The sequence below is a fragment of the Sorex fumeus genome, unplaced genomic scaffold, assembly GCF_029834395.1.
Source record: "Sorex fumeus unplaced genomic scaffold, SorFum_2.1 ptg000010l, whole genome shotgun sequence".
In the NCBI taxonomy this organism is placed as follows: Eukaryota; Metazoa; Chordata; class Mammalia; order Eulipotyphla; family Soricidae; genus Sorex; species Sorex fumeus.
Window position 1 is genome coordinate 21,370,972 of NW_026606067.1, and position 27,589 is coordinate 21,398,560.

Consider the following 27,589-nt stretch of genomic DNA (forward strand, 5'->3'; position numbering starts at 1 on the left):
TTTGACCGTGAGTGTGGAAAGGTAGGACTACAGCTGAATCTTATGAAGACAATGTTTATGAGAAACAGCCTCGTTCCTGATGCCCCATTCGCTCTCAACGGAACGACCATCTCCGAACGCAACAGCTATGTGTACCTAGGTCAAGAAGTCAACATGACAAATGACCTGGCACCCGAGCTGCGCAGGAGGAAGAGAGTGGCTTGGAACGCCTTCAAGAATGTCGAAGAAATAGCTGAGAGGACGAAGAACCTCTGGCTCCGGGCACATCTCTTTGATTCCACTGTTCTTCCTGCATTAACATATGCCTCAGAGACCTGGGCCCTATGCAAACAGGATGAGAATGCAATTCAGGTCTCCCAAAGAAGAATTAAAAGAGCTATGCCTGGAATAACATTTTCACTGAAATGAGAGAAAGAATTCGGAGTTCCAACATCCGTTGACGATCAAGAATCAAGGACGCTGTCTCGTTTGCCAAGTTCTCAAAAATCAGATGGGCTGGTCATGTAATGAGATTTAAAGACGACCGCTGGACTAGAGCTGTTACCAACTGGATTCCACGGGATGTCAAAAGACCGCATGGCCGCTCACCTACCAGATGGTCAGACTACTTCATCAAGATCATGAATGATCGTTTTGAGGCTCTTCATGTTCCTAGAGCAAACAGACGCCATTGGGCTACACTAGCACGCGACAGGGACAAATGGCGCCCACTTGAGCAAATCTACGTTTAACGGGAAGTTAAGTGATAAAGTGATTCTGATATGTCCAGAAAAAAAAATTCATGTTGAGTGGACACTAAGATATGAAAGTAAGAGCAAACAAAGAAGGAGTTGTTTTCTTTTCTTTGGGTTGATCGAGGGAAGTGATTGGAACAAAAAAAAATCGCAAGAAATGAACGAATAGTCCTCACAATGAAGTCTGAAATGAAATATCAAGACTGCAAAACAGATCAGGCTAGAAAACAAAGCCGTACCGAGATCCTGCTCTGAAGGAGCCTTTGCCAAGTGCCAGGCATTTCTCATGCCTTGACATTTTTTAAAGAGTGAGATTCACCTAAGAGCCCAGTGACACAGGTGTTACTCCAGTGTCCCTTGCGCTTTTACCTTTAAAAGCATAAAAGAAAAAGCTGAAGTGAAATAACTTGTGAGGCATGAACTTGAACAAGCCAATAGTACTTCAAAGTCTACACTAACCTCTGATCACTTAATGCAAGGCTGAGCCAGGTGTCTGAAATGCCTTATGCTGGATAAAGACAGTACTTGACCAGTTCATGTGACTATAATTATGGTTCCTTAGCCAAGGGGTAGTCAGTTGACATCATGATGATAAGTTATTGTCATGAATGTATTGATGTGTAACCATCTAAAAGGAGATGAGAAGGTTTATCAGTGTGAGTGAGATATAAAATTTGCGGGTTGAATATGGGATAATGCAAAGGGTTGGCTTGGTTCACCTTTTTGGTTTTTTGTTTTTTTTTTTTTAATAAGACTTCATTTTAATTTTGTAAAGCTCTTCTGTATCTCGTTTTCTCCCAACTATGCACATTCTTTCCACTTTTACCAAACCTGTTCCAATAGCAATTTCAGTTCTACATATCAAATGCCACCTTTTTGTTTTTAATTTCAATTTTTTATTGTAACACTGATTTGTCAAGCTCATAATACAGTTATTTCAGGCATTCAATGTTCAAACATCAATAAGTGTCCCATCACTGAAAGCTGGGTGAGAGGTATGAGGTCCCAGTTGAAATTCAGTCGCCTGTTATTCAGTGCATAGCATGGCCAGTAATAAACTTTCATTATATTTAGATATCCAGATCTTTTCCCCAAAGACTAAAAGTAACAGAGCAAATAGTTTTAAGCAAGATTTTTTTAAAAAACTAGAGGCATAGCCTTGTTTTATAGGTTAAAGTTCATTTAACCACTAAGAACCCTCATTACAGTAAGATGAGTAATTCCTAGTTGTAAGACTAATACTTTTTACCCAATTGGTTTCATTCATTCATTCATTCATCATCCTGTTATTCGTCGATTGCCTCGAGCAGGCCCCAGTAACGTCTCTTTCATCCTAGCCCTGAGATTATATTCAAGGCTCTTTAGCAGAATGAGACCCATCATTGTTACTGGTATCTGGCATATTTGGTACCCCACGGGGAGTTTGCCAGACTCTGCCCTGTGGGCAGGCTACATTTGATAGCCTGCAAGTTTGTCCAAAGTAAGAATGAGATAATAATAATAAGATGTCGTAAAAAGATGTCCTGATAAGATGTCGCACAGCCGCGAAGCAAGTGGTCTCGGCATGGTGGTGGCTGGTCCTGGAGGTCTTCCGCTGCCGGAGCCCTGGTCGGGGCGGGGAGGAAAACTCAACCCGCTCCCCTCCAAGGGACCCCGGCGAGGAACAGCCAGGCGCAGTGGCAGGAGACTGCACTGGTCTCGTCCGGGAGCTGGATTTTATAGTCTCTGAGTCTTGGCCGCTGATGGGATTACACGGCGCCAGGGGGCCAGGTGGTGGGTGTGACCCCTGCCTACTGGAATTTGGAGGATCTGGGTGGAGGATGCTCAAATCCAATTTGAGTAGGCTTGGAGATCTTGGCCCCGGAACCCGCGTGGCTTTGTCCCTCTGCCAGTACCTTCATGTGTGCGGAGAGTGGTCGCGGCATGGTGACTATAAAATTCAGAGACTATAAAATCCAGCTCCCAGACGAGACCAGTGCAGTCTCCTGCCCCTGAGCCTGGCTGTTCCTCGCCGGGGTCCCTTGGAGGGGAGCGGGCTGAGCTTTCCTCCCTGCCCCGACCAGGGCTCCGGCAGCGGAAGACCTCCAGGACCAGCCACCACCATGCCGAGACCACTCTCCACACACATGAAGGTACTGGCAGAGGGACAAAGCCACGCGGGTTCCGGGGCCAAGATCTCCAAGCCTACTCAAATTGGAGTTGAGCATCCTCCACCCAGATCCTCGAAATTCCAGTAGGCGGGGATCACACGCACCACCTGGCCCCCTGGCGCCGTGTAATCCCATCAGCGGCCAAGACTCAGAGACTATAAAATCCAGCTCCCGGACGAGACCAGTGCAGTCTCCTGCCCCTGCGCCTGGCTGTTCCTCGCCAGGGTCCCTTGGAGGGGAGCGGGTTGAGCTTTCCTCCCCGCCCCGACCAGGGTTCCAGCAGCGGAAGACCTCCAGGACCAGCCACACAATTGGTAAAGGTAAAGGTAAAGGCCCTCCCGTTGATCGTCGATTTGCTCGAGCGGGCCCAGTAACGTCTCCATTGGAGACTTTGTTGTTACTGTGTCTGGCATATCGAATACTCTCGGTAGCTTGCCGGGCTCTCCGAGAGGGGCGGAGGAATTGAACTCGGGTCGGCCATGTTGGCCGCTTGTAAGGCGAACACCCTACCACTGTGCTATCGCTCCTAATAAGTTTAAATTACTGACTAGGATTTTGGTTCAAGAATTGACCGGTGCTTGTGGAAATATTTCTCTGGCTGCTTCTACAGCTTCAAAATGTGAAGTATAGTGTAGAATTTGTTGTTTTCCACAGCGAAAAAGTAATTCCCTGTTCCATCCAATAAGAATTTTCAGTTCAGTCTAATTTTGTATTTGTTGGAATTTTCCAAAGTATAATTAATAGTGCACACTAAGTTTTCTCACTAATTATATTTGGCATTCCCATTGTCATTCATGAGGGATAAGTATCTGTATCTATATTCATCAACTCAGGGCTTGCTGAAAACGTGTACGTAGGATTCTGTTCTTTGTGATGAAAAGCAATTAAATATCTGGTTTGGCTTTTGTTGGAATTTCAATGTGGATGTCAAGATAAAACATGAATACATAACCCAACAAGTGGATATTTCTTCATTTCATAGCTGCCATGTGCTGTATGGGGAGAGATCAACTTGAATAAGACATATTCCTGGTCTCTAGATGTTTATAGTCTATGAGAACATGTAAACAGCTAATTAAAATGCAGTGTAATAAATGATAAAAGTATGGTGATTAGAGTAGGTAAAAGTTCCTAGGAGTCTAAAGGATGATTATCATGTCATTATAGTTACAAGTACATAATAATGTTATAGGACTTAGGTAAGGCATAATGAATCAATCAAAATATTAGCATTCAGCACCCAAATGCATTTTTTTGCTCCTTTATAATGCTAAACAGATTTGGCAGGTTCTATGAAACTTGTGCTCTTCAAAAAAAGAACTATTTTGGAGAGCTGAGATATGATTTGGCTTTTAAAAATTGCATTGATGCAGTCTTGGTTAGCTATGCAGTCACTGCCAATCTGCCTTTTCCAATCTGATTACATTGGCACTGCCCATGCGAATACCATGAAGACTGGCACAGAAATTTGCTGCACCCTTTCTGGTGGAATCTACCAAGGTTGCCCATTTTTTTGCCTCTTAAGTCTCAATTCAGTCTCAAACCTTGGTTGAAACTAGCATTCCCTTTCATTTGCTTCTCCTTGCTGTCTCCTTCTCAGGTGTTGCTTTGCTTCTCCTGTGTTTGAGTTTCTACTCTTTCTGAGCCAGATGACAGCCGGTATTTTTGTTGAGTACATGCTTTAAAAGTATCTTTCTCACTGTTTGTGAGTACTTTCTGCTTTGTGCTTAGAGGGAAAAAGCTCAGTGGAGTGAGCATTTTAAATAGACCTGAAGGGCCTATTTTTTGTTGTTGTTTTTTATTTTTTTTTAATTTTTTATTTGTTTTTTATTTGGTTTTTTTTTATCACCCACAAATGAGTGTAATCAAGGACTACTCCATGGTTGGATGCTTGCCACAAGTGCTGGTGGGGGAGGGCATTTTGGATAGAGAAGGGACCACTGTGACAAAGATAGTCGGAAATGATCACTTTGGATGAGAATTGCATGCTGAAAATGGGTAAAGGAACAAACATGACAATCTCTTAGTATCTGTATTGTGAACCATGGTGCCCGAAAGGCATAATACTCAAAAGGATAGAGAGAGACAGAGAGAGAGACAGAGACAGAGACAGAGAGAGAGAGAGAGAGAGAGAGAGAGAGTGTGCTATGGAGACAGGCTGGAGCTGGGTGGCAGGAAGAAACCTGGGGAGGGACATTGATGGTGGGAAATGTATACTAGGGGAGGGATGGGTGTTAGAACTTTGTATGACTAAAACCCAACCATGAACAGCTCTGTTACTGTGTATCTCAGGGTAATTCAATTAAAAATAATCGCAATCACCATCATCCTGTTGTTCTTCGATTGCCTGGAGCAGGCAACCAGTAACGTCTCCTCCTTCGTCCTAGCCCTGCAATTTTAAAAAGTGCCACATTCAAGGCTCTTTCAGGGTTAGGAGAGTGAGACCCATCATTGTTACTGGTATTTGGCATATTGGGTACACCACGGGGAGTTTGCCAGACTCTGCCATGTGGGCAGGTTACATTCGGTAGCCTGCCAGTTTGTCCAAAGTAGGAATGAGATAATAAGATATAAGCTTCCCGGAGCTGGGTTTTATAGTCTCTGGCTCTTGGCCGTTGATGGGCTTACATGGCGCTGGGGAGGAGGAGCAGTTGGTGTGTGTGACCCCTGCCTACTGGAAGATGGAGGATCTGAGTGGAGGATTCTCAGCCCCAATCCTAACCGGCTTGAAGATCTCAGCCCCGGGACCTGCATGCCTTTGTTCCTCTGCCGGTACCTTCATGCGTGTGGAGAGTGGTCTAAGCATGGTTGTGGCTGGTTCTGGAGGTCTTCGGCTGCCAGGGCTCTGCTCGGGGCGGGGAAGAAAACTCAACCTGCCCCCTCCAAGACCCAGAGACTATAAATTAAAAATAATAAGAATAATAAATAAAAATTAGAAAAGCCAGGTGCCAGGCTCCACTTGCAGATGCTGTCATCCAGGGTGCAGTGGTAGGGATGGGCCCTGAGCACATGTGTTTCTGCCTGGTTCCTAGTGGGCGCTGACACTGCTGGTTCGTACATCTGCTTGGACAGCTGTGCTCTACAGCAATGCTTCCCTAAGCGTATCCTGGGACCCCTGGATCCTGAGACACTTCCAGCGCGCCCCAGGGGGAACTTGTTTATACTGTTTACCTTATTCTAATAATTTTTCTTATACCCAGTGGTATTTTTCAGATTCTCCAAGAACTGTGCAATGTGTTGTATAGTTGCTGGGGTTTTTTCTATTTGTTTGTTTTGATTTGGGGGCCATATTCATGGTCCGGAGGGATCAGCCCAGGCTCTGTACTCAGGGATCACTCCTGGAGTTGCTCGCAGGATCAGATGTGGTGCTGAGGACCAAGCTGGGGTCAGCAGCATGCACAGCAAGCATCTTGACTCCTGAGCTATCTCTCTGTCCCTATTAATGAATAATTAATTGATTATAATTAATTAATAAATAATGAATATTAATGTAACCGTGTGCTACCTTTGGATAATTCAGTGATTTTTGTTTGTTTTTAAATTTTTCATGTAATTTTAAATTGAATCACAGTGAGATACAGTTACATAGTTTCGGTGATTTTTGTACTTTTTTTCTCTATTATTTTTGACAAGAAGTGTACATAAATGTTCCAGAGGTGTGTTTAAAAATAGTGATAATAGGGACCAGAGGGATAGTACAGCGGGTAGTGCATTTGCCTTTCATGTGGCCAACCTGGGTTCGATTTTCAGCATCCCATATAGTCCTCCAGGAGTAGTTCATGAATACAGAGCCAGTAGTAATTCCTGAGCATCGCTGGGTGTGACCCCAAAAGGAAAAATAATAGTAATAATATCGCTTTCATTTTCTGTATTTAAAAATTTGGGCACTGTCCCTGGTGCAACACCTGCTGGATTAATCCATTCATTTGACTTATTCTCTGCAAGTTTTATGTGTGGAGATTGACCGGGGGGCGGGGGGGGTGTCTTTTTTTCTTTCTTTCTCTTTTTTTTTTTTTTTTTGCTTGTTTTGTTTGTTTCTGTACTGGTAGATTTTAGGAAACTGGTACTGGAGTTTAGTTTTAGTTTTACAGATGACAACATGACTTCTGAAGCAGCATATCTAAAGTTTTGAAAGACCTCAATTTACATAATCCTCAACCCATTAATTATTTGGAGCAAGTGTTGAGATTAGGGATTATTGTGGAATGCTAGTCAGCTAGTCTTTGCTTTTTGGCTAAGTGAATTGTCTGCTTTTTGACTAATTCAGTTCAAGGCTTGGTGCAGCCATATATACCAGGTTCTTTCCGTCATATAACAGTAACAGTAAGTTATATTAATAGCCACAGAGTTCGAGAAACATTTGTACTTATAAAAAATATTCATGTAATTCTACCATGAGTTTCTATTAAGAGATAAGAGAACAATACTGGGGTCTGAGCAATAGCTCATTCAATAGGGTGCTTGCCTCGCATATGCCTAGGTTAGATATCTAGCACCTTGTAAGACCCCTGAGGACTACCAGGAATGATCCCTGAGCAGAGTCAGAAGTATGCCCTGACTACAGCCAAATGTGGCCCAAAAACCAAATACATAAATGAGTAATACTGAGAAATACAGAAGCAAGAAATGACTTATGTGGTCAGGGAAAACTTCATGGTTTTTCTAGTTACTTTTTTGTAAAATTGAGTGTGTGTGTGTGTGTGTATGTGTGTGTGTGTGTGTGTGTATGTGTAAATGTGGGCACGGGTGGGGAGAGTTATGTTCCCTTTATTACTTGGATAGCATGTATTCGAGTGATCTGTCAGTTCACGTTTTCTTCCAGGCCCTTAGAATTGGCAAAGAACAGCAAATCAGCTGTAAAACATTCCATTTAGAGACCATTATTATAGATAAGATACTTAACTCTATTTTATTTAAACTCATGACCTTTACGCTAATTGAAAAGCATCAGAAAAGCACCAGCCTATGTAGTTACTAATAACGTCTTTGTGGAAATTGTTGAATTAAGTTTTGTGATTTAGTCTGGCTACCGTGTAATTTCAACTTCATTTGTAAAGTAACTCTTCTTTAAAGTTCAGGGTATTTTGTATATTAAATATGCTTCTGCATTTTTAATGCACTCATGAGGAAAAATTGCTGGCTTGGTTTTCTATTGACCTAGTGGAGATTGTTTCAAGTGCTCCCTTGGAAGGAGTGAGGAGGGCCTTGCCTCGCCTCTGAGCTAGCTCTCAGTGCCCCCTCCCTCCCGCCCTACAGTCATGTCATCTCATTTTCTCAGGGTCATTGTTATGTTTATGGTGACAGCTCAAAATTGCCATTAAATCTCTTAACAGACCATTGCAATAGTTAATACAGTAAAGGTTAGATGCTAGACTATGTTGCCTCCCCTTTATTAATTCTCAAGAAAGGGACTATGGACAACTTCCTGTTAGAGGTGAAGAACTAAAACATTCTGAGTGTGGAGCACTTGGATTTGGACCCCAGCAACCTGGATCCATGGGTCTGAACCTTGATGCCCCTGTTCCCTTACATGGCCCTTAGGTCAATCACATAGTACTCATTACTGACAACCACTAATTCCTAGCAATTTATCTCTAACCCTCCCTCACTTCCCATCTTGTTCTTTGCTTCTTTGGGTTCCAAGTTTGTGCTAATCCGTTTGGTCCTATCAGTTTGTGGGCGTCTTTGGGTCTCATCTGTCTTCTCATTAGATCACAGAAGCTCCCAGACCACATGCATCTAGCAGACTAGAAAATCTGGCAGTGTGACATGTAAGAATGTTATCTTCTTGTTCCTTTTCCATTGATTTTTATTTGACACACCCTCAGGAGTGAAATCTTCTCTTCTTTTCATGTTTTATTATAGCTTGGGTAGTTAACAGTAGTGTTAAAGCTTATGGTCCTGATATGCCAAATGACTCTACCCCACCACCACCAGAATGGGGCTCCCTTTTCTTAATGGGGCCTACAATTGCAAATCACCAAGATAACCCACCTGAATTTTTGAGTACAGAAATATAAATTATTTTACATAATGAACTATAGCCCTATATCTCTAAAGCATTGCTACCTTTTTAAATTTGTTTTTGCTTTTCACCCATAGAGCAGTGCTCAGGACTTACTCTTGGGTGTGTGCTCAGAGATCACACCTGATGGTGCTCAGGGGACTATATGGGGTGCTAGGGATCAAGCTCAACTTACCCAATGTGCTATCTCTCTGGCTGTCCTTCTGGACTTTTGATCCACTGAGTGACAAATCTTTTTAAGTAGGATGTAAGAGTGTTCTTTGCATTATTACTATTACCATTTTTATTACTACTACTATTAGGGATTGATCTCAGGACATGGCTGATGGTGCACATATCCAGAAAAAGCTGGGACTTGATGTTGATTTCCTGTCATACCATGGGAAAGTACAGTTGTGATCGAGGTAAAGATGGAAGCAGGGCAGAACCCACTTCCTTGATCATCCTACTCACAAAATTAGGTTGTTGCCTACCTCCCTGGCACCCCAGAGGGCAAAAAGCACCAACCACTGGACAACTATAAGAACCCCTGAAAGAACTTTCCTTCCAAGGCACACCCAACATGGCCAGTGCTTCCTGTTTACCAGAACTCAACTCATATGAATTCTGATGGCTGCCAGATGTTGTTCTGTGCACAGTTAAGGTGGAGATGGGCTTCTATGAGTTTAAACAGACTATCTTGACTAATTAGTGCCCCCCCATTTCAAATGGGCTGTGTATTTTTTCCCTGAAATCCTACTAGCCAAATTATATTAAAAGTGGCACACTATTACTTTAGTAATGGTATACCAATATTGTAATCTGTTAGCCCCCATTTCATTTTTTTATGAACTTATTTGCATATTTTGGAGGATCCACACCCAGCGATACTCAAGTTTTACTCCTGGTTCTGTGTTCAGAGATCACTCCTCACAGGGGCAGGGAACCATATGGGGTGCCAGAGATTGAACTTTGGTCATCAGCCTTGGCTCTCTGTACCATCTCTCCAGCCCCTGATTGCTATTTTCTTACTTAAGTACTATTGCACATGTGTTTGTACTCGTGATTTTTTGTTTGTATGGCTATTGGTGCACGGGGGCTACTTCTGTCCAGTGCTTAGGAGTCCCTCTCAGGTGGTGCCAAGGATTGAATGAGACCTCCTATGTGTGAAACATTTGCTGAGCCCATGGAACTCTCTCCAGACATATTCCAGATCTCATCTCTTCCCCTCTCAAGTTCAAGTCATGTATATATTTTTTTCCCTAAAGTTATAGAGCATTGGAACTGGAACGATAGCACAGTGGGTAGGGAGTTTGCCTTGCATGCGGCCGACCTGGATTTGAATCTCAGAATCCCATTTGGTTCCCTGAGCACCACAAGGAGTAATTCCTGAGTGTGGAGCCAGGAGTAACCCCTGAGCATTGCCAAGTGTGACCCCAAAAGCAAAATAAATAAATAAAATAAAATAAATTAAAGTTATAGAGCATTTTAAGCACTGATAACTATCCATCTTCAGATATTGAACCTCTTTACACAGGATTGAGGATTTGCCTGCATGTTTTTTTTAAAAGAACAGCTTGTCGAGTATAATATCTAGTGTTTTATTTCCTAATCTAAACCATATTAGGACAATCAGTCTTAAAGTATAGAGGTTATTAGCATTTTTCTTGTAAAATTGCTATCAGTGGCACTGGTGGAGGGAAGGGTATTTGATCATTGTATAATTGAAACCCAAGCACAAAAATTTGTAAGTCTACAACTGTACCCTATGGTGTCTCATTAATAAAAATTTTTTTAAAAATTTTAAAAATAAATTTTAAAAAATGCTATCAGTGTATCTTTGTGACTTTAGAAGCAGTCTTTTAAATACCAAAACCAGCTGAAACTTGCCCCTTTTGTGTGAATTAAGGTTCCACAGGGCATCACTGTCAGCTGAAGGTAGGAAAAATGGATTAGTTTATAAAAGCAATTTGAATAACCATAAAAAATAGGCAGTTCAAAAAAGTATAGCCCAACTGACAATGTTTGTGATAAATTTTCAAATAATTAATGTAAAAAGAAAATATTTTTTCTACTGAAATGTCAACCATGTATTTCAAGTATCAGCATAAATTTAGTAATTTATTACCAAGCACTTAAAAGTTTTCCTAGTCTGTTTATGTTCTTAAGATAAATTTGTTATGTACATGATAGATATCTTTTGTCAAACAAGAACCTTAATAATTTGCTGACTATCATAATTATCTTCACTATCCTGTTACCCGACCTTTTCTACCACCAAGAAAAGAAAAGAGCTTTTCTGCCTGTTATTATTACCAGTAGTAAAAAATACTTCTTGATTTTTATTTTCTATCTGTTATGTAATGGACTCTATACAAGCTGTGCTCCCAGGAGAAAACACTTCTAGCTTCTATTTTCTAGACTTCTGCAGAATGACAGGAGATGGGGGTGGGGCAGGAGAGGCTCTGAAACACTCACGAGAATTTCTATTTATTACCTGAAATTCCTTAATATAGTTGATCATTGCTTTTAAAAGTGCATTTGGATATCTGGAGAGATGAAAGGATTTTTATAAACAAATGAATTAGCAGGAACTACATTCTATACTCCATATTTCAGGCTCATAATAAGGGTTTAAAGGGGCAGTGTGTCATCCCCAGCGGTGTCTAAGAAGATGGAGGGTTATCTTCTATGTCAGAAAGCTAACCCTGTGGTCACTTGTCAGCAGGCAGGATAATGGGACTGAATTCTGAAATGAGGGTTGAAATGTGCTGGAATATTTTCACTTGTGAGAGCAATAACTTAAAAAAAATCAGTGCAGCCAAGTTTTGACATCATTAAACATATTTGATAATAATTTTAGTGCACTGTATAGTGAGTGGACAAATTGAGTCAAGCATGGAAGAAATTGAATATATATGTATATATGTTTAACTAGATATATTTGTTTAAATCACCAATTCTACCACCCACAAGATATTTTTATTAATAGAAATCTGTTGAGGAATAGTCAAAGACGTTTTTCTTTCCTATTAAGATTACTAAATTGCCATTACCTCTTACCAGTATGTTTTAATTTCCTAATTACTGTTTTAAGTTCTGAATATAATATCGTCTTTACCCAAACCTAGGTGTGATAATAAAGGAATCTTTAATAATTCCTTGCTTTACTATTCCACACAGTACCTGGTTTCTAGATAAATCATCACTAGCCACTATATAAAATAGGATATCTTTTATCAAATCACAAATGTCTCCCAAGGATTTCCATAGACAGTTGTTTCCTTTGCATTTCCCCACAAAAGCTAATTTGCCAAACCTAAGTATACATTTAACTTTTGGTGAGGGGAATCTTTTATTTGTGTGTATGTGCATATGCAGGGAACCACCAGAAAATATTCATGCTGTATGTGAATCACTTGGCATACATATTTTCAAAATCCATGCTTCTAGTTTTGTGACCTCTAAATTACAGTTTTTGCAGTACAACATATTGCAGTACATGGAAATTTTCCACACCATCTTAGACACAGTTTTTTAAAAAAAATATTTTCTTTACTTTTGTAAAAGTCAGGTTGTTGGGCACGTGAATCATGCATAAGCATATGTTGACAAAACCTTTTTTTCTTGAAATTCTGTGCTTATTGCAGACGTCATGAGTGAGTGATTTAGGAAGGCTTTGGTCAGCCAGCAGAGGCCACTCACAGCTTTCTGCTGGAACTGGACAGACAGAGAAACTTTCTTTAATCACAATGAGCCATCATTCCAAGGTTCTTAATTTCCAAGTCTCCAGTTCCCCTCAAAAATGCTGCCATAGAGCTATATGAGGAAAAGTTGTTGAATTTGTTTGTTAACTATGCCCTGATTAATCTTTTCTGTTACAGTGTTTACTTCATTCATCATTAGTATATATAAGAAATGAGGATTTATGGACTTAATAATTAGAACTATTATTATTCTAATAGACCAATAACTCTAAATTCTTAATAATTAATGCTGACTTATTTTTACTAGGGACAAAACTGTTTGAAAATTTTAAATAATTACATTATTTAATTTTGGATTAAAAATGCAGTGACTACTAATGTCTCGTGTGTATATGTACATATATTTCTCAACTTACATCCTATTTCATTTTCACAGTTCTTTTTTTCCTTCCTTTATAATTGTAGTTTAGGTAACTTTTGTTTTTTGACAGTTTTTTAAGGAAAATATATGTTTCACAGTTACTGTTTGAAAATGTGCTAAGATTATTTCCAGATTCTCTAAGTCTGTCTTCATTCATTGCTTCATGATACACTGGTAGCCAGAAGGCATCCAGAAGGCTCCTGTCTTCCCTGGGAGAGATAAACACATGCACGCATACACACACACACACACACACACACACACACACACACACACACACACACACATCCAGCGATCCTATAGGAAGACAAATCCTCTCTTGAAAGGAAACTTTGCTGTCTGCTGTCTTTGTTTCTTGCTTTTGTTGTTCTGCTGTGTACAAACCAAGCCAGCTGGCAGGGATGATGATCCATCTTTCATGTAGATTGAGGGCTGATTTTGAAGAAAAAAATAGTCCGTGTTTAATTTTTCCAAAGCCCTCACACTCCTCCTCAGAGGCTGTCATCTCCCCTCTAGTAAGTTCTTTGCTTCATCTCTGTGGCTGGAGTAACTGGTGGGGGCGCCATGTGTAGTTCTTGTCAGTCTCTCCCTAACATGTACTGACAACCCTGTTTGGTGCTGCCATACTCACTCTTGTCTATATTGAAAATAGCCTCAGAGGTAGAGGTTACCCTCAAGTTACTAGTAAGACCCAGAATGTCCTTGGCTGTTCAGTTCAGGATGAAGGGCTTCTGAGAACGTGGTCTAGAGCCAGGCTACTATCTCTTGGGGCCAAGCCCCAGTACAGAACTCAGTAGTTGACTGGTGTGCTAGGAGATCATACCCTGGAGGGGAAAAACTGTCTTGTGAAGAGGGCAATGCAGGGTTTAATCCAGATCAATTCATCTTCGTGAGCTGGGGCACAGGCCCCCACGAATGTGATCTGTTTCTTCATGGAGTATTTTAAAATAGTAATATCTGTTCACTGCAGCCACCATGTGTGTGAAAACACTTGATAAACAGACCACAGCTATACAGCAGGAGTGATACTCTCATTAAGCATGACACTCATTCCACTTATATGTTCATTCTGGGTGTATTATATGTGGTCATTATCATTCTCTTTGCTGATCAGCTTTATACTCACATCCTTCCAAGAAGGGCTGGAATCACATGAAGAAAATATGTATTAAAACTAAAACAGTACTAAAGAGATAGTACAGCAGGGATGTTGCTTGCCTTGCACACAGCTGACCCAGGTTTGATTCCAGCATCCCGTATGGTCCCCCAAGTACCACCAGAAGTGATACTTGAGTGCAGAGTGAGGAGTAAGCCCTGAGCACCACCATGTGTGGGTCCCCCCCCAAAAAAAACAAATACATATTGCAACAATGTGGAGTGCTTTGCTCTCACAAATAGGTGAAAGTCATCAGACTCACTTTTTACCCAGCACACTGTAACTTAGACCAATGATGCCTCATAGGTTGTCATAGTGGCCCCCTCATAGTCTCATTAGTGACTGCCTTGCTGATCACAATAAGACTGAGTGTCAGTGTTGCACTGCGTGAAGATATGAGTGATGGTAACCTGTCCTGTCTTTTTTTTGGGGGGTTTGTGGGTCATACCCAGCGATGCTCAGGGGTTACTTCTGGCTCTGCATTCAGGAATTACTCCTGGCAGTGCTCGGGGGACCATATGGGGTGCTGGGGATTGAACTTGGGTCGGCCGCGTGCAAGGCAGACACCCTAACTTCTGTGCTATTGCTCCAGGCCTGAACCTGGCCTGTCTTGCTTTAGTCTTACTGTGTCTTATAAAATTCCACACTCAAGGCATTTTCTTCATTGGAAAAACCAAGCAAGTGTGTGGATGCCTTTTTTGGAAATTCTCAAAAAAAAATTCTCAGGTGTTTTATTAGTCCCCCAAAATGGATAGCCTTTCTGAATATTCCTTTGAGGAGGACATCGTGGGGGTGAGGATCTGTGGCCTTTTTCTGCTGACCAGCAAATATTCTCCATGTACTTCTAGTTTGCAGGTTTTCTCGGAGCCCATGAAGAAGTATTTGTATTTATTGGGGGGAAGGTCCATTCTATAAATCCACATTTTACTTTAATCAAACTTGAGACATATGAAGGCAAAATATGAATCAGCACAAAAATCATTAACTTGTGTCACTTTTTTGTTCTAAGAAAGTCTTGTAATTGGAGAATTTTCTCTTTTGTTTGTATTCTGTTTTCTTTTTTGGTTTTTGGGCCGCACCCAACTGTGCTTAGGACTCACTCCTGGTTCTGCATGTTGAGCCTCAGGAAACTGGCCAGATGTGGTGCTGGGATCAAACCCAGTTGGCCACATGCAAGGTAAATGCCTGGCCCACTATACTATCTCTCTGGCCCTCTGAGTCAGAGAGGCCTTTGTCTTTTAACTCAGAACTTGGTTATGACATTTAAAAAATTTGTTTTAAAAAGGTTGATTTTAGACAATAATATCACTAAAATCATCTAACTGAAAGGGACATGATACTACTTATTATAAAGTAAATGTAAGCAGTGTTTTATATAGGAGTGGGTGTGATAGGTAATTGGTAACTTGTGCTGTATTTTAACTAAATACCATCAAGTACAGATGCTTTGGCTTAGGTCAGGGAGCTGTCACTCCAGAGAAGGCTGTAGAGGATTGTGTTGGAACATAGGGAGCACATTTGGGAAAGCTGTGAATGCATTTCTCATTCCATGCAGAGCTGTGGATCACCCTATACAGAAAAATTGACATGTGAAAAGCAGAGTTTTAGAAAGCTGAGTGAGCCATGTTGGTAACATAGGTTGGAGCAGGGAGAGAGAAAGTACAGACAGTTTCCTCCCAGAGACGGTTTCTCCCCTTACTCTTTTTAGCTATGACAACCACTTGGTTTAACCTTATCAATGATTTTCATTCATGTCACCATTTTTGTATGTGCTTTAAAAATACCACTAAACTAATTTTTGTCTATTGCTTTAAGAGTGATTTGAATATTATTTTATTCTCCAGAAGTGTAAAATTTCCTTTTTACCCCCTGTTCTGCCCGGGCTGGAGCTGCATACTCTCTTTTCACCAGGGGATTACACATGAAAGGATGTTCTCGGCTCTTTCACCGCGCACACCCATGTTCTGTATGGACACAGTAATAGGCCCTTTTAGGGTTGTAGGGTGACTCTCCTGGAAACATCTCGCTATCAACTCAGACTACAGTGCTCAGGCCGAATTAATCATTCTGAACCCCAGCAGGGTCCAAATCTAGTTATTACTTTGAGGATTATGACAGAATTTGTCCGTGACCAAGCTCTTAATTTATAGTTAAGCATAATGGCACTTTGACCAGGCCCATTTCGATGCCAGGGTAGCTCACCACTTACCCTGGGTACATCCAGTCCCTCATCAGGACCCTGCTATGGGGTATCTAGGAAGTAAGGGCAACTGAAGCTTAAGTCGAGAGAGCAGATGTCCAGGAGGTAATATTATCTGGAGTCAATCAACTCCCAAGCCACAAGCTTGTCTTTTGTCTTCCTGTATCCATACAAAAAGCAATTGCTCTGGAATAGCTAACCATGAAAAGGACATTAAGGAGAAGAGAAAGACAATATTTCCAAGTCAGAGTCTGATCAGGAGACAAAGATAATTGATAGATTGGGAGGTGATCAACAAACACAAGCTCCCAGCGGCCAGGGAGGAAGGGCAAACCAACTTTATCCTACAAAGAAGGACTATGCCTTTTGTGAATTGGGATTTATTGTTTTGTCCTATGACATGTAAGAACAAGTTACATGATGGGAAATGTTGTTTATTCCCCCAATTGTCTCATAGCAACCTTTTAGAACTTCCATGCCCAATTTGGGCTCCCCATGGAAAGCCTTTTTGAAGAATCTTTATTATTATTTATGGGGCTGAAAAATGAACAATTCATGGGTTCATTTTTGATAGTTACTAATCAACATCTATCCCTTCTAATCATTAATACTATTGCTTTTTTGTGCCATTTCTTTTTAAAATATTATAATGGGTTAAGATGGGCAGCTACATCCCATTTCCTTCCACTCCTCCATTCTCCTTCCTCCTATCTTGCAGTACTACCAAGTGTTGAATCTTGTGTCTCTTAGAGAAGTTGACTTCAAAGAACAACAGTGTTTAGAGAAGCAGGAAACTTCTGGGTGTTGACTCAGGAGTGAAGGGCACAAACAAAACCACCCTCCCAGCCAGAGGCCAGCTTAGCATGGACAGACCAGCACCCACAAATTGAAAGGCCCTCCTTTGGGAAGGAAACCTGCTACCCTGGCCATCCCCTCTATTCACAGTACTGGCTATTATGAATTCTGAGGCCCACCAGAGAGGGGAAGCCTCAGTTTTTCCTTGCCAGCTGCTGTGAACAACTCCATTCAGCCCTCATTCCACATTTTAAACATTCCTGCAAATTTCTGGGTTCGTTCTGAGAATGGGAAGTTAATAATTACCCAAGATCATAGATTATCGCCCAGACCTTAGGCTCATGGGAAACTGAGAGATAATGGGGAATACCCAATCATATAGTCACATAGAGCATAGATAAGGCCGTAAACTAGCCAGACATGCTCTATAAAATCTTTGAACTCTCTGTAACATTCTACTCATTTAATAAGTAATGCAAAGACCCAGTTTTCCTATTTAAAAAAAAAAAACCCTTACAAAATGAACTATTAAGTTAGTCCTGTATTAAGTTCCCCCCAGCCGGGGATTTTTTCCTCTTTTTAATCGACCTTCCTTACCTTTCCAACTCTTAGTCTGAGCATCCTTATTAGGCAGTCTTTTATTCTTAAAAATACTGAAGAACCTGGGATCTTTGAACAAAACAAATGGCCTGCTGTCATCAATCTTGCATTACTAGCACTTGAACAAAATCTAACGAAAGGGAGGGAGGATGGGATGGTGGTTTCTGGAATGTATATGGGGACTGGGAACTTGATTCACCACAGAAGGGGTCTTCATCATTGAGAATGTTAATGGGTCAGCATCTGTCCCGACGGTCTCTCTAGGAACCCTCTAAGACAGTTCTATCTCCTTTCATCAAGTTTACTTGATAGGAGAAGAGATATATTCTCCTGCCAAAGAATGGGTTAGAGAGCTGTGGGTTTGGTAACAGAAGGAAAAAAGAGATAGAAAACAAAATGTTTGAGTGTTTGAAGAAAGTCATAAAATTCGTGTTAATAAATGCAGAAGGGTAAGAAATGACTTTTAATGTGATCTTGTGAACATTTATTTGATGCACTTTTTTGTTTTGTTTTGTTTTGTTTTGTTTTGAAGTCATACCTACCAGTGCTCATGGATTGTTCCTGGCTGTGAGATCAAGGGTAAGCCTTGATGGGCTTAAGAGACCATGTGGGGTGCTGGTCAAACCTAGGTCAGCAATAGTACACTTCTACCTGGTGCATTATTGCCCTGGCTTCTATCTGGTGCAGTCTGCTGGTGGTGATGTACTGATCAATATACAGAGATCTAATTTAGATGAGGCTGGGAGCAGACTATCATGCATTGGCCTATTCCAGGAGAAGTGATGATGCCAACCTTCTCCTGGAAAAAAGTGATGGTGTTCCTTTACCTCAAGAAAGGCCCAATAAGCTTCATAAAAGGATCCCTGCTGGATTTTGTTCTCAGCAGTACTGGGGTCATTCCACAAAATTACTCTTTTTTTAAATTTTTTTATAATTTTATTTATTGAATCACCATGAAAGCAGTTACAAAGCTCTCAGGTTTAAGTCTTGAAACACCCGTATCTTCACCAGTGCCCATTCTCCACCACCAAAAACCCCAGTATACACCCATCCCACACCCTCCCCCTACCTATGAGGCAGACAATTTCCACATTACTCTCTCTCTACTTTGATTACATTCAATATTTTGACTCCAGGTCCACCATTATTATTTGAGATTTTACCCCACCACTCAGATCTGCTGAAAAAGCAACAATAAACAATTTCTTTTCTTTTCCTGGTTATGAATAACATATGATGTCGTGTGGCTGCAGTAGTGGACGTGTGATTTTGAAATTCCAAAATTTTAACGATTAAATCTGGACGGATTTCTACCAAAACCTGCTGGGTTCCGAGATTTGTTCCTGAGTCTCTTGGATCATTGTTGTTAAACAGCTTGATAAGGAGCCAGAAAGGCCATTAGTGGACAGCGACCCAAGGTCTCGTTGGGACGAGGAGGAAAAGGCCGGCTCCACCCCCATCCCATGAGGCCCTGCGTGTATCATCACTGTGGGCCCAAACCTGACTGCCCAGTGGTTTCTGGCAGATGGTGGCCTCGGAACTGCCAAGGGGGAACAGGTGGAGAGACAGCACCCTTTCCCCCCTGGGGTGGCCCGGCGACAGTAACCTATTGCATGGTCTGGATGCATTTCTGCCAAAAGCAGCTGGGTTTTGAGATTTGTTTCTGAGTCTCTGGGATCATGGCTGTTAAGGAATTTTTTCAGGAGCCAGAGAGGCTGTTTTTGTTGGTGACTCGGGGTCTTGTTGGGACAGGGAGGAAAGGGCCGGCTTCACCCCATCTCGTGAGGCCCCGTGTGTCTCCTCACTGTGGGGCCAAACCTGACTGTCCAGTGACCTCTGGAGGATGGCGGCCACCGGGCCGCCAGGGGGAACATGCCAAGGCACAAAACCTATTCCCACCTCTGGTGGCCCAGCACCTGTAACTTACTGCAGGGACTGGACGCATTTCTGCCAAAAGCCATTGGGTTTCAAGATTTGTTTCTGAGTCTCTGGGATCATGGCTGTTAAGAAGTTAGATCAGGAACCAGAGAGGCCATGCCTCCAAGTATATAGCTTAGCCTGATGTTGTTTGTGGGTATGTCTCCCACATACCTATCTTTTGGCCATTCACTTTCTTTTGAGTGTGTGTTTGTTATTTGTGTGTTCTTTATTTTTGTATGTATTTCTTTTTTTTTCTTTTTTTAAAATTTTTTTATTAGTGAAACACCATGAGGTACAGTTGTAGACTTACAAATTTTTGTGTTTGTTTTCAGTTATACAATGATCAAGTACCCATCCCTCCACCAGTGCCCATTTTCCACCACCACGGGTCCCAGTATCCCTCCCACCCCTTATCCCTCCCATTCCATCCTGCCTCTGTGGCTGGCCATTCACTTTCTTGGTAAACTTTGCCCCAAGTTGTTGGGGGAAATTGCTCTTTTGCTTTTGCATTGTTGTTTCCAAATAAACCTATTTTTATTACTGAGATCATGGGTTGCCTTTTGTCCAAGGGCAATAGAATCATTTAGTGAACTTTCCATATATATGAGCACTTATTTGACTTTAAGAATTTTGAAAGTAGAATTTGTATAACTGGTTTTAATTTTTCTCCTTTCATTTAAATATTTGTATTTTCTGAGTTTGATAACTTGATTGTCAATTCTAATAACAAATACTGGGTCCTGGGTCCTTTCTGAGAATTACAACTGATTCCACTTCCTGAAAATGCCTGTGGAATTAATACAAATGCAGGATGGTCCAGAGAACATCTGTTCCTTCCTAGCTTTAAATGGATTTTTTAAATTTAATGATTAATAGTGATAAATGAATATTTAACTTATTATATATTAGACACAAAAAAGGACTGGGGTTACTATTGCTATAGAAGTATTTAACAAATGAATCTTAAAAATTAAGAGCATATAAGGTAATACTAAGATTATCATCAATAAATATTGGTAAATTACATAAAGGATTATCACTAAAGTTGTAACAAATAATAGTAATCGAAGATTACTGTTTGACGTGAAGATTCTCTGTTCCTTCATCTTGTGAAATAAAATCTACTTCTTCTACCAAATACTTTACTAAGATAATATTTTTGGATATGTAAAAATATAATTTTTTTAAATTATGGTTTATTTATCAGACTTTTATGGTAATAAATGCATATTTGGGGGAAATAAGTAAATCAATATGCATAATTGTTTACTGCAAATAAATATTATTGTTCAAAATTGCTTCAGTTTTATGTGTATAGCCCTAAATTATAAAAGATTAGAAAAGATTCCAAAAACATTTTGGAAAGCATTCATTTCTAATTTGGATATTCTTTTGCATAATTCTTTTGCACTACACTTATATTTTCACGTTGGAAATACATACAAGTCCAGGATAAGTCTGGCTACTGAAAGCTGAATTCTATGTTTAGATCTTATTTGTAAATTATCCAGAAGGGTAGTTGTTCACCAACAGAACAAAAGTTTTCTCTTGGAACAACGTTCTATCCCTAAAACACCCAGGGAAGTGACCCTTAGATGACTATGTTTCAGCCTATAAGTTGCTTTCTTCATTTTTATAAATTTCCAATTAAGCATTTTTGAAAATTGTTAAAAGTAAAACAAAAATTGATTTGAAATGACTGTGAAGTCTAATCCTGTCCATTATTTTGAAAAGGATCATGGATTCAGTAAAGAGTAAAGTCATTTCAATATGTACTTTTGATTCTGTACATTTTTATAAGTTCTTTTCAGCAATTGGGTTGAACTGAATTAAATGTATACTGTGTGTATGTGTATGTGTGTGTGTGTGGGGGGGATGTATAGAGAGAGAGAGAGGAAGGGAGAGTGAGAGAGACAGGGGGAGAGAGAGAGAGAGGGAGAGAGAGAGATTTCTGAGAAATACATTGTATGATTAATTCTGACCAGATTGAAAGCTTACATTTGTATTGTGGTATAAATTAGTTACAAATTCTGTTTTATTGTATTCAGTTGCATTGTTTTCATCAAGCAATTTATCACATGGGTGTCGGTGAAATTTCTTCATTTATTAAATTTCAGATTATGTATTTTAAGCCAGAGCAAGCCTTTAACATTTTTTTTTCCATACGTGTGGAATCAGGTAAACAAGCAATTTTAGCCCTGAAAATAGCTTCTGCCTCTGTCAACACGTTGTTTATTCTTTCTGTGAGATAAAAAGTTCAGTTTTCTGATATTTGTACCGAGATAAAGTCAGTAAACAAGATTAATATAGTGTGGAAAAGGTTGTCAGCAGCCCTGGCAAAGGAAATAAGTTGCCTGTACACAGAACATACTGTAAACTGAATAAAAGTGTCAGGTCCACCAGGAGATAATGTGATCATGAAACTCTAACAAAGCATGACATAGGCCCACTCGGCCCTGCGCAGAGCCGCGGCGTGGAAAATGGATTACGGTATCCCTGGGATCCCCACAGCCAGAGCATGAAGACCTCATTTGGAGGTGAATGCAGGATGGGGCCCTGGAGTGGAGCCACCTGTGTCCCTGTGGTGTCCAGACTAGGGGGCCTCCATGTCCAGCATCTGGGTCTCTCTCGGCATTTCAGAGTGTGGGCCCCCGTCCCCCAGGGATAAGAGGAAATCCGCTCAGGCCAAGGGGTACCTCATCCCTCCTCTGTGTGGCTCTCCCCATTTTGGATTTTAAGGGCCTCGGTGTCCCTAGAGAGGGCTGTCCTTTTGGACCCGTTTGGCTGTGATCGTGTGCCTTGTGGTGTGTGAGGATACATCCTTGTTTTGTTTTGCTTTGAGGGGCCATATCTGGCAGTGCTCCAGGGTTTTTCCTGGTTCTGTGCTCAAGTGTGACCCCCTGCTGGTGCTTGGGGGACACTGTACAATGCCAGGGATGAAACCAGGTCAGTCACATGCAAGGCAAGTGTCATAAATCCCCATGCTAACTCTCCTGCCCCTGTGTGATGCTTTATTTATTTCTTCCCCCTGGTATTGTCAGCTCAGGGTCCCTGAGGACTCTTTGTAACAGCCATAGGAAGACCAGGAGCTCATCACAAATATGTCATTTTATTTCAAAATACAAGAATACTGTGCTATCGCACAGTGGGTAGGGCGTTCGCCTTACAAGCGGCCAACATGGCTGACCCGAGTTCGATTCCTCCGCCCCTCTCGGAGAGCCCGGCAAGCTACCGAGAGTATTGGATATGCCAGACACAGTAACAACAAAGTCTCCAATGGAGATGTTACTGGGCCCGCTCGAGCAAATCGACGATCAACGGGAGGGCCTTTACTTTACTTTACTTTTACAAGAATACTGTATTTCTGTCTGAGGTGAAGCTGCATTTTATTCTGTATAAAGACATGTGTAATTCCTCATTTACTGGGGTCACTCCACAGACATTTACTCATACTTTCCAGAATTTAGGTGATGGTGGCCATTTCAACGCATGCTTTTATATTTAGGAATTAACTCCAAATATATTGGTCCTTGGAACTGTTTTCTCACCACTAATCTTAATATGACCTCTAATTTGGGGGTAAGGTATACCAGGCTGTGCCCACATGCCAAGGGCCACTCCCAGCCATACTTGGCTTAGCAAGCTGGATGGTTCAATGCTTAACCTGGCTAGTCAGTGGTACTCATGCCCAGCTGAGATTGTGGTGATCAAGGCCACAATGGCAGTGTTGGAGTGTAAGAGAGGGGAGCATGCCATCACCAGGATCCAGCTGGGACCTCAAGAATGCAAAGTGTGTGCTTCCGCTCTATGAGCTACTTCCCTCTTTTTTGCAAATCTCTCAATATTCACACTGCTCTACTGTATTTGGAGATAAGAGCCAGTGGTCTAGTTGAAGTCACTTTTTAAAAAAACTTTAAATTGGGAGTTAGAGATTTCAGCAGTTGAGGTGCTTCATACACCCAACCTGGTCAGTACCTGGTGTCATATGGTCCCTCAGTCTTCTCTGATGTGGCTCTGGAGATCCTGAGTACCGCTGAAGTGACCCCTAGATTCTTAGACCCTTGCACTGAACCACCAGCTCTCTGGGCCAAGAATCACACAGGGGGGACCCTGGCCTCTTGCAGGGACCACCAGAGTATCACTTGGGCTGCCAAAAATAATTTTACAGCTTTGGCAAAGGAATTCATTAGGCCAGTACATGGAGCATCCTTCAAGAATTCACTCAGACATTTGGTTCCTGCATTCCTGCCTTAGTTTTTGAGACTGCTGAACGACCCTTCCCTTCTGTGAGTCATTCCCACAGGAGGGTCGATATCTCGCTGTCTCACTGTAAGTGCCAATGACTCACCTGGGACTTACGTTTGGTTTAAAATCCCTTTCAGGTGACCAGTCCCGGCCCAGTCAATAACAAGAGGATGGTTCACTTTTCCCCAGATTCTCATCACCATGAGTGAGTACTTGCTGCCTTTGTGGCATCACCTCACTGGGGTGGTCCACAGCTCTCTTCTGGGGAATCAGTGTGACTGTTTCCAGAAAAGGTGGTTTCATTGAGCTGGAGACAGAATCAATACTGTGTACCTACTGCAAGAACAATAGAAGGGCGTCCTGGGGCTCAAATTGCTCTAAAGACTTAAATTGTTTTCCTTTGGTTTTTCTCTGCGATTGAATGTGGTATGCATTTTTTGGAGTGCATCTTTTACCTCCAGGCACTGAAACTGGCCTTTGTGTGAGGAGCAGGGGCCTGCCGGCTCCTCCATCCTTGCGCAGTCCAGTCTCCTGGGCTGAAATGCAGACTGTGGCCAGTTGCCTCCTTTCCTCGCTGCACCTGACCAGAATCAGCTGCAAAGAATCCAGAACATTTTGATATCAGGCAACCAAAAAAAAATGAATTTCTTAGATTATCAGCCCCCTCCCTCTCAAAATGAAACCATTGAGCTTTGACTTCGGTAAATTCCATAAGAAATATAAAAGTACATTATTGTTCAGAGACTGCATATGGTTAGATCTTTCCTTTTAATAGCAGATTCCATTCATATTTCCTGAGAAGACTTGTCCCTCCACCCCCCACAAAAAAATAAAAACAGGAATAGAAGGGAATACAGAATTTATTTTCTCCAAATGATGAATAAAAAATATGTCAAGATGGCCAGCCACACATTCTAAAGGAAAAAGGAGCTCAGATAGAGAAAGGAGCACCAAATAAAGGGTATTGGGAGGATCCTCCCAGGATGGAAGAAGCATGCTGAAAGTAGACTATATAGACCAAACAGGATTGCCACTCAATGCCTCTTTTGCAAACCACAACACCCAAAAGGAGAGAGAGAACAAAGGGAATGCCCTGCCACAGAGGCAGGGTGGGATGGGGGGATGGGGGGTGGGAGGGATACTGGGACCTGTGGTGGTGGAAAATGGGCACTGGTGGAGGGATGGGTTTTTGATCATTTTATACTTGAAATCCAAGCACAAAAATTTGTAAATCTACAACTGTACCTCATGGTGTTTCACTAATAAATTTTTTTAAAAAATTTAAAAATATGTCAAGTTCTTAATTTTCTAGTCCTATAGGACTATAGAAACAGATGCTCCAGGAAGCAGAGTTTTTTTTTTAAACCAAATGTGCATCCATGGAAGATATTGAACACAAGAGAAGGTCTTATTTCTTGGTTGGCAGTGGAAGGCGAGGCAGGGTGACTGCCCGCTCATGGAGAATGGGATGGACAGGAGTGACAAAGATAAGTAGCATGACTATCACATAGAATCAGTTACTGCAGAGTGTCCAAGGGACTGCTGTGATTTTCTAGTCCCTAAAGGCTTCTCTGCAGGGGGGTGAACTTTTACTCTTCTTGCAGTGTCTAGGTTCGCCATTAAGGGGGAATCCAGAACATTTGCTCAACACTCCACTCAAGACTCAGTTGGAGTCATCTCATGGTCTCTCATACTCCTTCTTGCTCAATCACATTCTTCTGTGTCTCACATCCATGTGCCCCATTTTCCTTCCTGCCCCCAGAAGCACTTTGTTGTTGTGTTATTAGGAACCCACGTGCATCTTTGTGTGGTTGTGCTCTTCTTTCTTGCTGCCACTGTACTTCTGCTGCTTGATTCCATATGGACACTCTTTTCCCTCCTTTCCTACCACCCCTTCAGTCTCATGCCAGCAGTGGAACTGACCAGCACTTCTCCTCAACTCAATTCCAGGCAGTTTTCCCCTGTGTCTCTCACAATGGCCAGACCCAACGGGCTCTACCTCTCCCTCACACTCCCCTATAGCCGGGCCCTGGCTCCTGTGATCCTTGCCACCTGCCAGTATCAGTATTGACTTATTGGTTAACACTGATCACAAATTATTATGTCTCAGCATGTGCTTAACATGCAAGGGTCAGAAAGATAGTATAGGGGCTAAGGTGCTGACCTTGGATGGGCTAATCTAGGTTTAGTCCCCATATCCCATATGATCCTTGAGCCCACCACAAGTGATCCCTGAACACATACCCACCAATAAGCCCTCAGCACTGCCAGATGTGACTGAAAAGGAAAAAAATAAATAAATAAATTCAGTATCATGATAACAGCAGTTTAAGTAAAAAAATGCTGGTTTGGGGTTTGGTTTGTGAGGCCTTTTCCCTCACATAAGTGAGCATGAAGGTGATTGTAGTTGTGTTGTTGCTGAAAGGTAGTCCCAAGGGTGATACCATATCTGCTTTTCGCTCTGTCATCTGTACCAAACATCACAAACCAGGTGGCATTAGCAGCAGGAATGTTTGTTCTTATGGAGTCCAAGATGGTGAGTCTGCAGAATTGGCTCCCCAAGACTGCAAGGAGCTCTCAGACTTCTCCCCTCACTCCTTGTGCTTGGCCGCATCCTGCTCTTCCGTGACATCTGGGCATCACCCCATCCTATCTCTGCCATTATCTGCCATTATCTTCACAGGACATTGCTCTGTGTGTGTGTGTGTGTGTGTATGTGTGTTAATAGAATGCTGCTTTAGTTACTCCTCTGTTGATGAACACCTAAGTATTTCCATTATCTTGGCTGTTATAAGTGAGCATGAGAGTCACAGATGCCTTCCAGAGTGCTTGTATTTCTTCACATATATGTACTAGACTCATCTTATATTCAGAATCAACTCAAAATGTATTAAACATATGAATATTTGGCCTGAAATTCTAAGACTCCTAGAGATAAAACACAGGGCTAAGTTCCTTGATATTGGTATTGACAATGACTTTCTTCTATTGATTTAACCCCAAAGCAAAGGTAACAAGCAAAAGCAGGACTATATCTAACTGCAAAGTTTCTACACAGTGCAGGCAACCATCCACAAAATGAATAGATAACACATAGAAGTGAAAATATTTGCAATCTAAGTGTCTGATAAGGGTTTAATATCCAAAATATGTAGAGAACTTCAAGAACAAAAACCCAGATAACAAGTGAAACCCAGTTCTCCAGTGAAGTGCCCTAAGCTTGCCTGCCAGAGTTTGTGTTGAGTCCTTGTCTTAAGAATTTCACACTTGATTTCTCTCAGAGTAATACTCTCCAAGTCTATCCAATTATAGACAAATTTCATGACCTCATTTTTCTTAACAGCTGTGTAGTATTCCATTGTGTAGATGTACTATGGTTTCCTTATCCTTACGTCTGTTCTAGGACACTCAGGTTATTTCCAGATTCTGGCTACTGTGAATAGTGCTACAATGAATACAGAAGTACAAATGGTGTTTATGCTGTTTGTTTTTGGACCCCCAGGGTACTTTCCCAGAAGTGGTATAGCGGAGTCAAATAGGAGGTCAATTTCTAGTTTTTTTAAGGAATGTCCATATTGTTTTCCAAAAAAAGCTGGTCCATTGAGCATTCCCACCAGCAAGGAATGAGGGTCCCTTTCTCCCTGTATCCACGCCAGC

The 27,589-nt window shown here is 41.5% G+C and overlaps 1 protein-coding gene across 2 annotated transcripts in view; it reads left to right on the plus strand.

The window, feature by feature from the left end:
- Positions 1 to 27,589, plus strand: part of GPATCH2 (G-patch domain containing 2) — a 159,069-nt gene that overhangs the window by 83,961 nt on the left and 47,519 nt on the right. For both annotated transcript variants that reach the window (XM_056110827.1, XM_056110828.1), the window contains exon 6: positions 24,070 to 24,137. In XM_056110827.1, the coding sequence (XP_055966802.1) occupies positions 24,070 to 24,137 (68 nt within the window). The remainder of the gene's footprint in view (positions 1 to 24,069; positions 24,138 to 27,589) is intronic.